The sequence below is a fragment of the Lissotriton vulgaris genome, chromosome 2_1, assembly GCF_964263255.1.
Source record: "Lissotriton vulgaris chromosome 2_1, aLisVul1.2, whole genome shotgun sequence".
Taxonomy (NCBI): Eukaryota; Metazoa; Chordata; class Amphibia; order Caudata; family Salamandridae; genus Lissotriton; species Lissotriton vulgaris.
Window position 1 is genome coordinate 1,791,504,354 of NC_141687.1, and position 17,238 is coordinate 1,791,521,591.

Genomic DNA, 17,238 nt, shown 5'->3' on the forward strand with positions numbered 1-17,238 from the left:
TAGAACTATTCAGAACTTTGACAGCTACTAGAAAGAAGGATGTAATATTTTGATGGGCTACTGTACGAGCTCCATATGGTTTTAAGCCCCTCAGATCATCTTAGGCATCTTGCTTTTCTTCACCCCTTCATGTACATAAAGGTCCATTTGAATGGAGAAGAATGAGAGGAACTGGTTCTTGAGCTGAAACTTACAGGAAATATTATGCAGATGTTTGGCCTTGCCAGTGTTCGTGTCACTGAATTTAGGGCCCCACTTACCTGTTTCTTCTCCTGGAATCCGAGAGGTGTTAAACATCCGTTCCCACTGAGACGAGCAAAGCGGAACAGTGGATCCCATCAGCAGAATCTACTCCACATGAAGAATTGTCCAAAACCATGTGCAGCAATTGGGTGTTTAGAGACATAATTAAGACATTCAAGGGGAAAAACATGACAAACATGCAGATTAAGTAAACAGAGATCAATCTGGGGATACTGGCTAATGTATTTTTTTATACTTGTGCCATCCTTTTCAGATTAAGCAGTCAGGTGTTCAAGACAACAGTGGAGGCACAGTGTGCTTTGTGAATCTTAGATATCAAGAACTCCTTCCACCTATGGAGTTATTTAATAATACAACTTCATACACAGCTCCTCATTATGCAGCTACTGCGGGGTGTTCGCTTTGTTAAACAGAAAACGTCAAAATAGCTGTTTCAGTGCTTTTCTAAAATGATTCTATGTAGGGAACAGCTGTTAGTATATTTCCTGTGTAAATACATCTTTCTAAAATGCACATACAATTCTGCTTTTAAAAACGTAAATATCTGATCCATTTACTTGCAGTACTCTAATTATGTGTGGCGCAAAAGGCATGTGATTTCCGTTACACTTCAGTGCCATTTTAGATCATTAAAAGTGTCTTAGCTTCAGCAGTAATGCCCTTCTCAATGCCAATTTGATTTTTACACGTTTGTAATATGCCAAACACGTGCTGTTTCTGAACTAGAGTACACCCCAAACAAGCTCCTTTAATTTCCTTTCAAATGGGACTATTTAGTACCCACAAGACAAACTTGAAGGTAATAGGAGTCTGAGCCTGGCTATAGGAGTCACCATGATTGCAATGGAGCTGGAGGAAGAACCACCATCAGTGCAACTAAAAGGGCTTCCAAATTAAAATGAATTTAAATATATGGAAGATTGTTCTATTTTTGATTTTAGAAACAAACATATGAAGCACTATTGGAGTGCCCCTAATCAAGCTCTAGATCACTAGTTTTTAAGACACTCCACGCAGGGTGTATTGTGTTTTCTTACACCAGATGAGTCGTAATAAACCTGGCGTGCAAGGAGAACACTGATGTCACCAGACCTTGGGTCTACCTTTGGTTGTAGAGATGCATATATCAGATATCTGTACGTCACCAAGTGATATTTTAGGATTCAAACAAACAGCTTTTCCATTATAACTGATGAGGCCCATATTCTATGGGGTCACATGTGAACGATCTCAAAAGGCAGCTAATCACAAAAAATTGTCTTAAATCTCACTACACAAAACCCAAGTTCAGACCTAATGTGTAAGGACAAATGAAAGGGCCTCGGCCTATTTTCAGTGGACCTCATTAATTATATTTCATCATTTTGATTTCCATGTAATATTTCCCAACATGTAAAATAATTAACATACAATAAGGTGCGAACATATAAACAACATGGTAGTTTGTTCTGTACATTTGTGTTAACAGCCTATTAGGAATAACCCTTTTTCTAATTGCAGTTCTATTTTTTCTTTTTTTTTAGCCCCAGTTAATCTTTTTACCTAGTTATGGGATTTACTGAGACTCTGGGCAGATTTTTCAAAGACTATCTTACAGAGTTCTCATCCGTCATATCATCAGATTAAAATAAAATAGGCTATTCTTAACGTCTAGGATAATTAATAGTGGCCTGCGGGATATAATGCGTCAACTAAAAGAGCATAATTAATCTGTGTTTTATTGGAATTTTTCATCGATGTATACCAGAACCAAATCAAGAAGACTCCAGCATTTAACCTCATAAAAGCTCCCTGATAAATTTAGATCGAAAAAATAGCAAAATTAAACCCAACAACGGTACCCTAAAATTGCATTTTAACATATAGAAAACACCCAACTAACAAAATCACAACATTGACACATTGTTGATTCAAAGATCATTACAATGTCGCTTGATGGGCCAGTTTAATTCAACCAAAATACCTACTGGTTTAATTTCCTCCCGATCAAGTTTTTTTCTGTAGAGGAGGATAGCATGAATAGCGTTGCCAGCTCTGGCTGCTTGAATTGTAGTTGGAATGACATACAGAAAGTCCTAAAAGCAAAACGAAGAACAAAAATTTGAACAATCTGTAATACCCAAGTAAATATCTTACCTAGATACTGTCAAATTGGAGACAGGCACCTATGTATACAAATCACAAACCTCTGGAATGACATATTACTACTATTCCGACTTTAAGACTCCCTGAAAACTGGCATAGCTTTGAAATGCAGGTCTTCAATGCCGTGCAAATGCTAGAAGTGGTCTTGTAGGGATTTTATGAGCATTCTTCAAAGTTGTTCGTATTGTATTTCTTCCATTTAATGTGCGTGGGGGTGTGCGGTATAATACATCCTCAGATCTTGATCTCTTCTTAAGGGTTGGTGTTAACCACTGCATAGTCTTCCTTAGTACTTGTTATTAATTATTTTTACATGTAGGTTGGTGTTTAATACCAAATACTTGGTACTTGAAAATAACTTTATGACTGGCCCTGGTGCTTCAGGTCTGATGCTTGGTGCTTGTACTTGCCAACTTGTACTTGCATATGATTTGCTTGTACCTCCCTTTTACTTTGTTCGTTAAAATTCAGCTTAACTTTAGCTAAAATTGTTTCAGCTTCGGACTACATAGTAATTTGCGTTTGATTTCCTTTGCTAGTATTTTACATTACCCTTAGTTTTCTTTTTTTTAATCTGTGCTTTCACCCTGATGTTTTATTAGTGCTATATCCAATTGATGGCTGCAGCCTTATGGGAACCCAGCATTGCATGACTAAATTATGTAATCTGCCATCAATGGAGATTCCAAAAAGATGGTGAGCAGCGAGGCCTTGATGCCAGATCCTCCTGGCAAGAAGCTGTGTTGGTTACCTTGCCATGAGCAGTGCGCAGCCAAGCTCCTGAAACAAGCATTAAGCAGGTAGGCATATGTGCATCTCACCCACTGTTTCTCAGAGGCTGCTGTGCAGATCTACTGGGGAGATACCAGAGTCCGGTGATCCATGGAGCTCTGCGGAAGGAATCTTGGGGCTGCAATAATGCGGACATCTAGCAAGGAGGTAACACTGCCTGTGATGTGATAAGGACGTGTTTGAGCGGATGGCGTACAGAGCAAAGGATTCCAGCATTGCTGAGAATGGGGATCGGGAGAGATAGCCACAGTCTCTAATGGGTAGGAAAAGGGCTCATTTATCTTGCCCTCGCCTCCGACCACAAGGTAAGTAGTAGTGTCCCTTTGATGAGTAAGATTAGTACCTAAAATTGACTTGATGGACCTGGTCGGCATGGAGATTCGCCTAGAGGTGGCCCTACTTGCTGGCTGGTTAACCACACCCTCAGAGATCAATGTATTAATACTTCTCTTGCATGTGAAAATTTAAAAAGACTGGACTATTCATTTTGGAAAACTGATTTGTAATGAAGTTTGTGTATTGCTTGAACCTGGTTATTCATGAAGTCGCAGATATCAACTCAAATAACAGTGGTAGTGTGTGTATATTTACAGGCTGGAATGTATTATCACAGTAGACAAGACATGAGGAGGAACTCCAAAAGGACGAAATAACAACATTGAGTCTGCTTTCAAATTATGCAGCAATCAAGTCACCAGTTTTCAAGCTGCTGCTAAGGAATGAAAATGAAATGTACTTACCATTGCAAAGTAATTGCTGTTAACCATAATTGGCCCACGTCCTCTCAGGTAGATGTACTCTTCCCACCAGTCACTTACCTAAGGAGAAAAAAAAAATCTAATCAGTTATCTTGCTTTACCTTTTGATTAATGGCCAGGGGCTCTTCTAAGTAAATTAGGAACCATTAGTAATTTTAGAAACAATCAATTAATGGTATTTAAAAACGAATGCTTTCAATGACTAAGTATGCTGTGTCCGAAGAGCTATAAAGTAGTCAAAGCTCACAGAAGAAGAAGTGTATCACTTTCAATCAGCCATAACAAATGGCTGCAGAAACGAAGTTTAAAACGGGGCTGCACGTTTTGTGGGCATTGCTACTATCTCCAGATGGTTAGTCGCATTCCAAATGGTCAGGTATTTACTCTACAACAGGCAGATCCCAGTAAATCGCAACAATGCAGCTGCTACAGACTATGAGACTAAGGAATGCACTTAACAGTCCAGCGTGGAAGCTGCACAATGTTGAAAGTGAGATGGGAACAATATATGCAAAAAAATGGGAGCCAACTGAATCATTGAGTCTTGAAGTAAACAGTGGCCCATGCCAGCTGTGTGTAGCGCTCCAGGGTGATCAGGGCCAGCTAGTATTACTACGACAGGTGAGACTGCCAGCTGGCAGTACCAGGTGTTTGCTGCCCTTTCTTCCCTGCAAAACACGGAAGATAATAGTGAGACGAATATTAGGTTGCTCAATTGAGTACAAAGTTAAAATGAAACTCCGAAGAATGCGGAATCGATGAGTCCAATGCCGGCAGGACCGACCAAGCCTCCCCTGCTCTCTGAAAATGTGGAAAGTCCGTAGATCAATGTCTGAAACCGTGACTTTTAATCTAGCCTCATTCTTGCTGTTGAAAGATGAATGTCACAATGTACGCACAGTGCTCGTATGAAGACACGTAATGCCCCTGACACAAGGACTGCTACCTGTGCATTTAAGGGTTTCTCAAATTCCATCACGACGCTGACGACGGATCAGAGCCAATGGTTAGATCTGATAATTATTTACAAAGAAGCAGCAAACCTTTCCTGAGAATGTGACTCATTTCCAAAGTCCAGGACAGCCCCACAGCAAGTAAAGGGCATAAGACAGCACAGTTACGGTGTACTTAAAACCGATCCCATCTCTTCCCCAAACACCCCACTAAAATGACTGGACTACCACTTTACTACATTAAACGTTTACTATAAATAGATGATGAACCAAAATAGAGAGACCAGGAATCTATAACCTAAGGCAGGACAGAGCAGTTGGGGGACCACGCACAAGTGCATTACCGCTAATAACTCGGGGAAATAACACATCGGTCAAATGTAATTCTTGATTGTGCAGGTGACAAAATTACAACACATCTGGAGTGGTTAATGCGGCCAAAAGGTGACGTGGTCAAAGCAGGGGTGATTTTGTTAAACATTCAATGATGCCCACAAAAACGGTAACTATGCAACATCAGAAAAAAATTGAATTTCAACTACATACCACTTACAGTGGGTTTTCAGTCTTTACTGCTTTTATAGGACCCTCATTTCCCATTGTTCTGCCCTTTATGCTCACATTTTTAACGTTACTCCCCACCTTTGTTCCTCTTTTAGGTTTCTCCCACTGCACTCACATCATACTTTTATTACTTTCTCCTCGGCTTTTACTTCCTACACAGCTACCGCTTTCTTCATCTTCGTGCCCATCGAATTTGGTCTTGATGCGAGTCTCCTAATACCTTATTTCTTTTTTAAGCCTTTGCACCATTTTCTATTTTGTCTTTTTGCATTGTACGGAACAAACTTATTGAGTTTTGTTAGAGTCTAAAATTTTTCATGATTATGATTTCGTTTGTGTAGGAAAGGGCTGCTTTTTACCATGGTCTCCCCCACTTTGTGCCTGGTATCCGATGCAAAGGAAGCGGTTTTAAGAACATATGCTGTACACTGGTGTTTACGAGTTCCTCAAATACACGAAGACTTCATAGAAACTAGAGATGTTTGGTAGCAAACATTTCGCATTAACAAATCCACACTAAGTCCAGTGATGTACCTATTAATATGTACACCCAGTGGGCACCTTAGAGGTGCCCCCTGAAAACCCACCGACAACTAGTGTGCCGGCTGACTGGTGTAGATCATCGTGCCACCACAGACAAGTTTCTGACCCCCTGCAGGCGAGAACCTGTGCTCTCTGAGAGCAGAAATAATGGCTGCTCCAGCTGGAGGAGGTGTCACCACCTCCAAGCAGGATGGCTAAGTGATCAGTATATCAAGACATGAGGCTTCAAAAAGCTGCTACCACCTTTGATATGTGACCCAAGGCTTCCTCAGACATGGGAAATGCCACCCACTGCCCTCGGCCCATTCGGTATCGGAACAGGTGAGAAAATTAGCTAGTCAGGAGGAATGTCCTCCTCTCATTCTAGAACCACCCCTAAGGTGGGTTACTAGAAGTTGACAACTTTTAGAATTCCACCATTTTAGTTTTGGCAGAATTAGGTTCTGTGGATCAGGGTTATGCCCACTACCCACAGGAAGTAGTCATATAGAGGGTGGTAGACACCCGAAAAGTATGTAGCCCATTGGCTACTACCTGGTACTCCTTATAATGCCCCGGAATTGAGTATTTAGGTGGCCTCGCTGACACCAGGAAATCAGATCAAGAAGAGAGGACAAAGAAAAGCTGCGAGAAAATTCTTTTTAAAAACTACCGTGGACATTTGGCACCAAACCCTGCCTGCACTAAGTCTTGACAATCGTGACCAGCGACTCGTCCTGCAGCGGACCAGCTTCCAAGAAACCTGTGCGACTTCCAGCCTTTTGCAAATTGCCAGCAAATCTCCCTTGGGAGTAGAGAAGCTGTACCCCTGCAGTTCGCGGGCATCGAAACGCGAAGTCCGGTTGATCAAGTAGCCGCTCCCTGGCAAGCCCGATGTATCAGCTCCCCAGGAAGAGGACCTTATGCTCCTGGAGCTGAGATCTGCCCCTCCATCAAAAGAGAGGATACCAGGACCAAATGAAGATGCACAGGACCAATTCCTAAGGGCACCGCCCATGAGAGTCTAATGTAGATTCCCACAGCACCAAGACCGAGCAGCCATCGAAGGACATCAGCACTGCAGAGTGGCCCAGCAGTCCTGATTTTTACACCCTCAGCCACCAAGGCCAACAACTAAAAGGCTCCAGGACGCATAGAGCTCAGTGGACCTCATCATTCTGCCCCGAGCGCCCGGCTCGGGTACCGAAGAACTGGCTATGATCTCTAGCCCCCAGGAACATTGTGACCCGAGCCCCCCTGTTGGGAGCTCTCAGACTTGTCTCCGAGTCTCCCTCTGCAGCCTGTTTCTAGCTGGCCTCCCTACTCCTTACCGACATACAGGCAGAGCCGCTAACGTGACCAGCACCTCTGTACCCAGATGCCTCAGGACAAGTAACGAGTAACTGCTGGTAGTATTTTGGACCTTGGCCCCCTATGACCTGAAAACCCAAAACAGACCCCAGAAGCTAACCGTAAATACTTGTATGTTATCACTGCCATTTCTACTATAGGAAAGCATAGTGCGTAAATGCGCATTTAAGTAACTGTTCTACTTACATGCAAAACTCAATATTTAAATAAGGACTTACTTGATAAGAACGTTCTTGGTATAGAAATTTATATACAAATAGGACATATTTTTCTAAATTAGTCTCGGATTTATTTGAGTGTGTCTCTCATTTATTGCCTAGGTGAGTACAGCAAATGCTTAGCAGTACCCTCCGATAAGCCTAAATGCTCCCCTACTCTATCACAAAAGAGAGCATTTGGGTTATCATTTTTGCCACTGTAAACCAACTGGGGTTTGCCTGGACTCTTTACACAGTGTACCTCGTTTTGGTCCACTACATAAAGAGCCAGCTTCCTATAGTGCAGTATAATTTTTAAGTAATCTATAGGATCCCACTGCTGCCGATCAAAATCAAGCTTATTTTATAAATAACTTCTTCACTGTTTTGCCAACACAGTATGTACGCACAAATGAGTCTTTAATAGATGCAGAATGGGATGGGGTTGCTACTTACTAGCAAGGTCCTTTTCAATTCGACAACAAGGTTCACTCACTCACTGGAACGGGCAGGCTCAAGAAGCAAGGTTCAAATCTATTTCTAAATAACTCTTGGGCTTTTCAAAGAGAGTTCTGGTGTATTACAACTATCACCAGTCACTACCCAATATGTGGTTTTACCTAAAAATGTGCACTGTCTATGCGCCAAACAAAAGGAGGACTGATAGGATTTGAAACAGAGAACGAACCATGGGCTGGCTAGGAGAATAGGTCAGAATGAGCAGTTGTTGAAAAATATTATGGACAGAAGAACGTTGTGGGTGGAAAATGGTCAGAAGTTAGGACAGGAGAACTGTATGTTGGTAACCTTAGGAGCTGCTTCAGTGGCTGGATGTTCGAAAGTGGCTCTATACACACTGGACTAGAATGAAGTACAGTGTGTATAGAGTCCACCAACCCCAGTGGTATAACAGAGGTTGAAGTCAGAACTGACCTTACTCTCCAAAGTGGTAGCTTGGTCGAGCAGTAAGGCAGTACCAGAGGACAGTGTAAAGCATTTGTTGTACACAATCAGTCCGCAAAAGGTTTCACACACTCAAGGACTGAACTCCAGGCCAATTGTTTTTATATCCAAAGATATAGTTGTTTTATTTTTAGAACCAACAATTATAAAAATATACTTTTCTGGTTATGAGTACTCTCATGTAAATACTTTGCCAAGGGGCAATAAAGGTTGTGCACACAATGATTACAGTATTGATAGTAAGCAACACAGTCCTGAAACACACTTTAGCATTGAGCTCAATGGGTTTTCTACATATAACTACAGTTGATTACTTTATCGATTACTTTAGGAGTTCGAGGACTATGTCTTATATTCAGTCCTGGGGTCTAAGCTGAAACCAGATTAGCAAAAACGTTTTAGTTACTGTAGTGAATTTTCATGAATATAAAGCTGTTTTAAAAGTTCACACTTAGAAACTTTTCAATGTAAATCTCACAATGTTATTAAATGGGAGGACATTCAGGTTGCAGATAAAGTACGATCCTAGGGCCAGCGCTGGAGTCTTAACTCAAAACAGGTAGGTAATTGCATTTCAGTATTTCGTATGATTTTTTAACCGCATGCGCGCTAGCGGAATTCCGCTAGCGCGCTGGGTTTTTCAAAATCGCACTTTGCGTGACGAGCTGTGCTCGTCATCAGTGTGCGAGCGGGCTACACCATGACGAGCCCAGCTCGTCATGAGTGTCGAAGGGGCTAAGAATATTTGCAGTTTTCAAAAATAGAAGAAATTTCATAGAAAAGCAGACAATGGGTTCCTATGGAGAAAATACAGATTACTCGTAACCCCGCTAGGGATTACTTTTGCGGTTCAGTACTGGGCTGAAAGGTACAGTACTGGCTTCTCCCCTGAACCCAGTTGAGTACTTTGGAATTAGGACTTTGGCTGATTTTATAGGAATATTTTCAGTTTTCAAAACTTCACACTTAGAAAATCTTCGAGTCAAAATGAGTCAATGTTATCCAATGCAGGTAAGTGAATTACCGGTCTCCAGGTGAGTACTTGGTAGTTGGCAGTAAGGTTCTGGGCATAGACTCAGAGGTCCCCCAGGATCAGGTAAGTACAATTGGATCCGTCCCAGCGGCACAGGGGCGGCCGGGTGCAGAGGTAGGTACGCCCAATGTTATCCAAGGATGGAAATGGGGACTTCGGTTGGTGGCTGCTGGCTAGCAGTCCACGCGGCTCTGGGAGCTGGGCTCCTGGTCACTTGCTCAGGGCAAGGGTGGGAAGTAGGATAGGACAAAGAGGTCACAGCCAGCGGCACTCGGGCGGCTGGGTGCAGGGTGCGTTTGAGCCGTTGGGCGCTCAATGTTATCCAATGAGGATCTTGAAAAGGGATCAAAGACAGCAGGCTCTGGGACGGAGACTCTCCAGGGGCGACCAGCACTTCGAGAGGTAAGTTGGGATCTTGGAGCACAGGTAGGTACCCCAAAGGGAGGCACGGGGCTGTAGGGCTCCAGGTGCAGGGGTGTCTTTGGGTGTCGGAAAAGCTTACCCTCAGTTGGTCGCGGTTGGGGGCCCCTGGTTCTGAGTCTGCAGGCGTTGGCTGGTTCATCGAGGAGGGTCTTTGGGCACTGAACTTCGGGTCCCAGTCGCCGGGGGGACGTCCTCGTGGTCGTGGTTCGGGTTGGCCCGGCCCGGGCTCGGCTGGTGCAGAGTGGGCTGGCCCGGAGCTTCCTGGTGGGCACCAGGTGGGTTGTTGCAGCAGAGCCTCTGCTGATGGGAGTACCAATCTTCGAGAGAGTCAAGGCAGGTAGGTCCTCTGGGTCGTCCCAAGGTTGCTGTCGTTGGAGGTCACCGGGATTAGGCAGGAGCAGGTTCCAGGATCAACAGGCTGGTAGGGCTGGGGCCAAGTCAGTTGTTGCTGTCCTGTTGTTAGCAGCTGCGCGGCAGGTCTTCTTCTTGATCTTCTTTCTTCTTTTTGATATCAAGATCTGAGGAAGGAAGGTTCAGGGAGCCCCTAAATACTAAATTTAGGGGCGTTACAGGTAGGGCAAGGGCAGGGACCAATGGGTCGCTGTCCTGGTGTGAGGACACCCCCTAACCTGCTCCTCTGCTGTGGGAGGGGGGGATGAGCCTAGCTGGGACTGGGCAGGGCTCCCCATCTACAAGATGGCCGGAGCCCGGGGTCGTGCTTCACCTTGCATCCTCCACCGGAGGGGTGGAGTTGGCATAGGTTGGCACACCCTCCTTCCTGATGTAGTATATCCCGCCAGTCTTCCCGCCAGAGTGGGGGTAGAACGGTTGGGGGCCAGTTGCTGGGTACAGCAATTGGTCTGGAGAAGCTCTCAGAGGCGGTATGCCTTTGAAGCTTCCCCCTGTCAATTCTGGGGGAGGAGACATAGCACCTCGCCCAGGATGTGCATTGTTGCAGGCCCAGGGGAGCGGGGACTCTCCAACCAAGGGGTCCAGCAACATGTCTGCTGTGTGGCAGCCTCTGCAGCCACTCAGCCCAGATGTGGATTGTAGGTTCGGGTTTTGGAGGGCATCTCGAAGATGCCCTTTCGTGCATCTTACATTAAATCCCACATTGGCATCAGTGCGGGTTTAATGTGCTGAGAAGTTTGGTACCAAACTTGTCAGTCTTCAGTGTAGCCATTATGGTGCTGTGGAGTTCGTAATGACAACCTCCCAGCACCATATACTCCTAAATGGCATCACTGCACTTACAGTGCCCAGGAATGGCCCTTGGTACGGTACGGGCACAGGGCTCATGCACCTGTGCCCTCACCTCTGGCATAGGGCACCAAGCTAGAGGCGTGACTGAAGTATGCCAGGGCAGTGGGGTCTGTGGGCATGGCACACAGGGATGTGTGCCATGTCGACTCTTGTTTTAGTTCTGCACTTAGGCACTCAGCCTGCAAAGGCAGTGTGTGGGTGTCAGGGTACAGGGCCCCTGAGGGTGGCACAATAAGTGCTGCAGCTCTCAGGGGTCTTCTCATGTCACCATGCCCTGGGTACCTAGGGTACCATTTACTAGGGGCTGACAGGTGGCCAGAGATGCCAATTGGGTATTATATTTCAGCATAGCTTTTCTTTTTACTGAAGGAACACAGGCCCTGGGTACCTGATTGGCAGGGACCCAGGGCACACTCAGTCAAAGCACATCAGAAGTTCAGAAAAAAGTGGGGGCATACCAAGGCAAGAAAGATGGCACTTTCTCACACTGGAACTTTGTTATACAAACTTAACTCTGCACATGATTGTCATAGTAAAATTAAGGCAGTAACAATGGGCTAATTTTATCACCAAGTCGATTGCGGCAGACCAAAGCAAGCAGTCACAAGGAGAGGGAGACATAGGGCCGACCAAAGCATCTTCAACTTACCGACCATTAATTCTTTTGCTCTGCTTGATTGCATGGATGGGAATGATTGACTACTGCACAATAGGCCTGCATGAATGGACCTTTTAAAAAAGGTTAGTCCCAAGCGGCAAACAGGAAATAAAACTCTTAAGGGCATCATTGATATACAGCCACCAGAATTAAACAATAACCTGAATGACTGCAGCCAATTGGTTTCATGGAACCAAACAGGAATAAATTCTAAACTAAACAGCCCGGAATGGCTTACATATATGAGAACATTGGAATGTTGAGCACTCTACTGAAGACAATGGAGTGCTCCGGGCTTCTAATGGCTGGTAGAATCCCAGAACATCAACATTCCAATGTTTGTTCACAGCTCATGGTGTAAACAAAGACCGTAAAGAGCCCGAGGGGATTTCAACCCCCTCGGGCTCCGTGAGGCCTCTGTTTTACAAATTAGAACATTCTGCCCTCTAGGGGCGAATGTTCCGATAACCATAGAGCCCTCCGTAGCAGGCTCTAACGAATATTAAAAGGCCCACGACTTTTGTTCATTCCTTTAACACTGGACTGTGCCGTTAATGGCAGGCAGAGCCGCTACGACGAACTCTGAAGGTTATATCAAGGAGTAAGATTTGATTTGCGTGCAGTAAACTTGGGATATTGAACCTTTTTATACTGAAGGTTATTCAATTTTTGTTACTCCTGCTTCACCTTCTGGGATGATCTGGGACAAAGCATGGTTTAGACTGGTTTGATTCGATCCTCAGCCAAGGGAATGTTGTATGGTTTTAATGTGATTCTAATAATTACCAGATGATGCACATTCAATTTTCAGGGGTGCTTACCATTCTCACTAATTAATTTTTGAAATAACCTATACCGCTAATAAGAGGAGAGCCGGCCCACGGCGCTGGTGCAACCGCTTCCCTGTTGGTCATCCCTGTTGGGCCCTGTTTCTTCGGTCCTGGAAGACCACAACACCCGACCGCACTAGCGCGCGGATGCGCTAATAAGAGGAGAGCCGGCCCGCGGCGCGGGTGCAACCACTTTTCTGTTGGTCCTCCCTGTTGGGCCTTATTTCTCTGGCCCTGGAAGACCACAACACCCGACAGCACTAGAGTGCGGTCGCGCTAATAAGAGAAGATTGACCGGGCTGAGAAGAGATTGTCATTAGGGGGATATTTCAGCAATTAAGGATATGCCACCAAGTAAGATTCCTGAACTCCTCCACTAATCTTGCAACGACTTGCTGTACCCCTCCATTAGAGACAATGACCCCACGGTCTCTACCAGTTGCGGCACCACTACAAAAAAGAAAGAGGAGCCAATCCTAAGAGACCCAAGAGAGGTAAAATGACCACAGGAAACATAACAGCCGATAATAGGGAAATATTACAACAACCACATACAGTTGCCCCACTCAAAGGCCAGAATATGGAAGATTTAGTAGATTAAGTTAGAGAGCTATTAGCCCCCATAATTCTGCGACTAGAGTATATCGAAAAAGCCATAAAGGAGATAGTACCCTAAAAACTTATGCCAGCTTATGAGGGTAGGACTAGGATCGCCATTCAAGGCCAGATGAATAACACTGTAGAAAGTGACCTTAATGTAATGGAAAGCACTAACACAAACCATGAGGTAGTGGCATGTTAAACCCAGGGTGGCACTTTTGGTTCCCGGCTCCCATCTCGGCATTATCTTGGTTATGGTCCCTTGAAATCATATGTGGTCCATGTCCCAGGGAAAAGGCATGAGCCTAATCCTCACCCAGAGATAAGGGGTAAGGTACAGGAGTTTTCAGCCAGAAGGTTAGAGAAAAGCCCCAACCACTCTCTTAGTTCAGAGGATGGTCGTAGGTTAGATCTCCCTCCTGCTGTATCCCCCAATGTAGTCATTTTAGCAAACACTCCAACCTTACGAAATGACCTAGTAGAATCCAAAACCCAACTAATTCATAAAACCAGTCATTGGCTTTGCAAAACCACAAATGGTCAGGTAGAGGGTCTCCGCAACATCTTAATGGCCCGCAGAGTCTCTTGGGTGGGAAGGCAAAGAAAAACTATTCCAGGGGATAGTGTGGTTGTAACTTTGAAATCTCCTACTATATCGAAAGACTTATTACAACTTTTACCTGATAAACCCTCTGCTACAACACAAATATTTGTATTACCCCTTGTTCTTTTTTTATAAACCAGTGTCTTACTAAGCATGGGCGAATTTTGCGAATCTCGCGTTCGCAAATTTTGCGGATTTGCGAACTCGCAATTCGCAAAATCCGCGAATTCTCGCGAATTTGCGGATTTTTTTTGTGTGTTCGCGCGGGTTTCTGCCAGTTTGCGAGGGTTTTGTACAATTTCGCAAACGCGAACTTACCTGTCGGGTCGCAAGTTTTGCGAACTTGTTGTTTCTACGTGTCCAGCCTGTTTGGGACACTCTTCTTCATCACTGCCACTCTCTGTCACCACTGCCACTCTCTGACTACTCATGCCACCCTCTTGCCCACCCATGCCACCCTCTGTTTCATCACAGCACCCTCTGGTTGTCCAGTCAGTGTACATTATTGTGGCAAAGCAAAGCACACCTTCCCTGCCTCAAGTGACCTGAATTAATTTGGGGCTGATTAATGTGTCACAGAATATTTTTTTAGCTGGCACCTGCTTCCTTAGTGCTTCCTGATTAGTGATCTTTTGCACTTGCTAAGTGCTTCATTGTTGCAAAATTAGTTACAACACCTGCCCTGCCCCAAATGACAATAATGAATTAGGGGCTGATTAATGGATTTGAACTTCCAGCCTGGTTCCTGCTCGTCTCCCTTAGCTGTAATTCAGGACCTTTGTGGCATATGTGTAACTATTCTGAGGTTCAGAGCAGGGTCACATAATAGTTGCAAGTAGGCAACTGAACTCTGGAGGGGCCCCTCAGGAAGCACTACAGGAAATGGCTACTAATGATGAGCCTGAACTTTTGAACCTGGTAAGTAGTTTCAGTTTTGCTAAGATTGTATTTCTGCAATTTAGCGCTTATTCGCGGGGCGCGAAGTTGTACTGGGAAGCCGCGAACTCACGCGAACAGTGCGAGCAAAATCCGCTGCTCGCGGATTTTGCGGGAGATTCGCAAATCTCGCGGATTGCGAATTTACCGAAAATCCGCAAAATCCGCGAGCGAAACGGATTTTCCGCCCATGCTTATGTCGTACCAACAAAGATTCGATGGTGACAGGGCCCAGGAACCTCTTCTTTTTTATTCCAAGTCTCAATCACTCCTACAGCACAGAGGAAATATTACTCTTGCACTACCAACTACAAATCACTTTTTACCACTGTCGGATCTGGATGGACGGTGTACTAGGGTGGATCCCCTGAATGTTGCACGATGTGACCTTCGAGTGAGTGCAGGAGACGCTGTGCTCATTCTGAAGGATATGGATACCTTCAAAACTATCTCTAGGAACATTGCAGGTCTGGCGCAGAAATTACTGGACCCTGACTGGATAAAATACATCGCTTCTATTGACTTAGTGTGTCTACAAGAGACTTTGGTAGTGAGTCCTGTTAATATAGATGGCTATAGGTCATATTATATCCCTGCTATAGGCTCGTCGGCAGGAAGGGCGAAGGGTGGGATTGTGACACTTTTGATGAATACGTTGCAGTTTGAGGTCTTAACTTTTTTCAATGAATATTTTATGATTAGTATCTCATTATTCGAATGAAGAAATTTTGATTGGATTTGAATACACTTTTACATTTACGTCTCACAGCCCCAACTACCTATCTAGAAAAAGAACTTGAAAATTATATTGCTAACAATGAAATTATCTTTTTAATTATTTGGCTGGTTGATATTAATGTGCATTTATGCAAAACTCGCCAGAAAACAGCTTGTGGATTTGTAAACACAAGTGGTTAGGGACAATCTCATGTTACTCGCGATCCCTATGCGAGACACTTAACACTTTGCTGACGAAACACAACTTGGTTGCTGCCTCGGAGGCGTGCCCCCTTGTTATGCCCTTGCCACCAACTTTTAAAGAAGGCGGTTGTTAGAACAATAGATCACATGCTTTTATCTGAGGAATGGTAGCCTGCATGTCTACCTTTAAGGTAACACCAAAATAATGTAGAAGTGACCATGAGTCCTTATCAATGGGCCTGGGGTATGGGCATAATCCTAAAATCCCAGCAAACAGGCTAACAGAACTTGAGTCAACAGACAATAGTGGCACATTGTTGAGATGGTGTGATGTTAACCCAATTAGTTTCCTGTCTGACGTGTTTGATTTAAATGTGGGGTGATGCTGGGGGAGCTTACATGAGGATGCTGAACCTTTTTGAGTCCCTTTTGGCACCCTTAAGTTCTTGTTAACCCTTCCAGTGCTCTCCCAAAAGGTAAATGCCCATAAATGGTTCCATTCAGTCTGCTCTCATGCGCACAACCAACTTATGCCTGTTCTTTAAAGGGCACCTCACATACCAGATGAAGTCCAGGCGTGCAGGAAACAGTAAAAACAGAGATACTGGAAGCAATGACTAATAGAAGGAAAGACGCCTGGAATTCCCTGATGATGGCTGGCAAGACACGTGCCAGTGGGGGTCCCGGGGAAGTTGTCAACATACCGTCTTTTTGTGACAGTCCCATGACAAAAGTGGACATTTGAATTACTGCTGAAAGCTGGATGTAATGTTTATTCTCTGGGTCAGAAAACTCGCTCCCCTGGTTTAGAGACAGTGGGAACACTGTGCCAAAGACCACTCACCTCATAACCCCCTTAGAAGTAGTGGAGTGGTTTGTGTATTTAAGACTAGTCCCAGTGGCAAAGCCCCCGGCCAGACTACGTCCTGATGGATGTCTACACAAGTAGCATCTGCTTGTGGGTGCCCATTCTAACAACTGTGATTAGAACAGCACCAGAAGCAGCTTGCTCCAGTCTACCATAGTTCCAAAGGTGTTCACCCAGGGTGAGTTTGGGCAACCTTTTTTCACATTATACATAAATGGTTTTGATAGGTCCCACCTGTCATTCTGATGCTGCTTTATGCAGATGACGCAGTCCTGCGCTGTTTTTAAGCAGCAGCTTTATCTAGAGACAAATCTGTCAAAACTATAGACAGTCATCTGTGGGCCCAAATGTACTAAAAGGCGCAGTCATAATATTTCTGGAAACCAGGAAATGCGCACAGACTTTCATATATCTGGGGATGAGCCGGATACCACTTTTAGCCGCAGAGATATAAACAGCCCCTATTGTCCTGAGAATTGTTGCTGCCTCATCTTGTGTAGATGCTTTCTGTATTCTGTACCACTAAGCATACAAGAAAAATTGGCACTTTCGCATAGAAGGACAATGTACAAA

The 17,238-nt window shown here is 44.5% G+C and overlaps 1 protein-coding gene across 4 annotated transcripts in view; it reads right to left on the reverse strand.

Annotated features, from left to right (window-relative positions):
• The window catches only part of CPT1A (carnitine palmitoyltransferase 1A), a 404,991-nt gene that overhangs the window by 210,097 nt on the left and 177,656 nt on the right, over nt 1-17,238 (reverse strand). For 2 of the 4 annotated variants that reach the window (XM_086957836.1, XM_086957837.1), the window contains exons 7-9: nt 3,942-4,019; nt 2,232-2,339; nt 261-348 (exon numbers count right to left, since the gene is read on the reverse strand). In XM_086957836.1, coding sequence (XP_086813962.1) covers nt 261-348; nt 2,232-2,339; nt 3,942-4,019 — 274 coding nt within the window. The remainder of the gene's footprint in view (nt 1-260; nt 349-2,231; nt 2,340-3,941; nt 4,020-17,238) is intronic. The other 2 variants (XM_086957839.1, XM_086957840.1) reach the window with 1 other exon arrangement.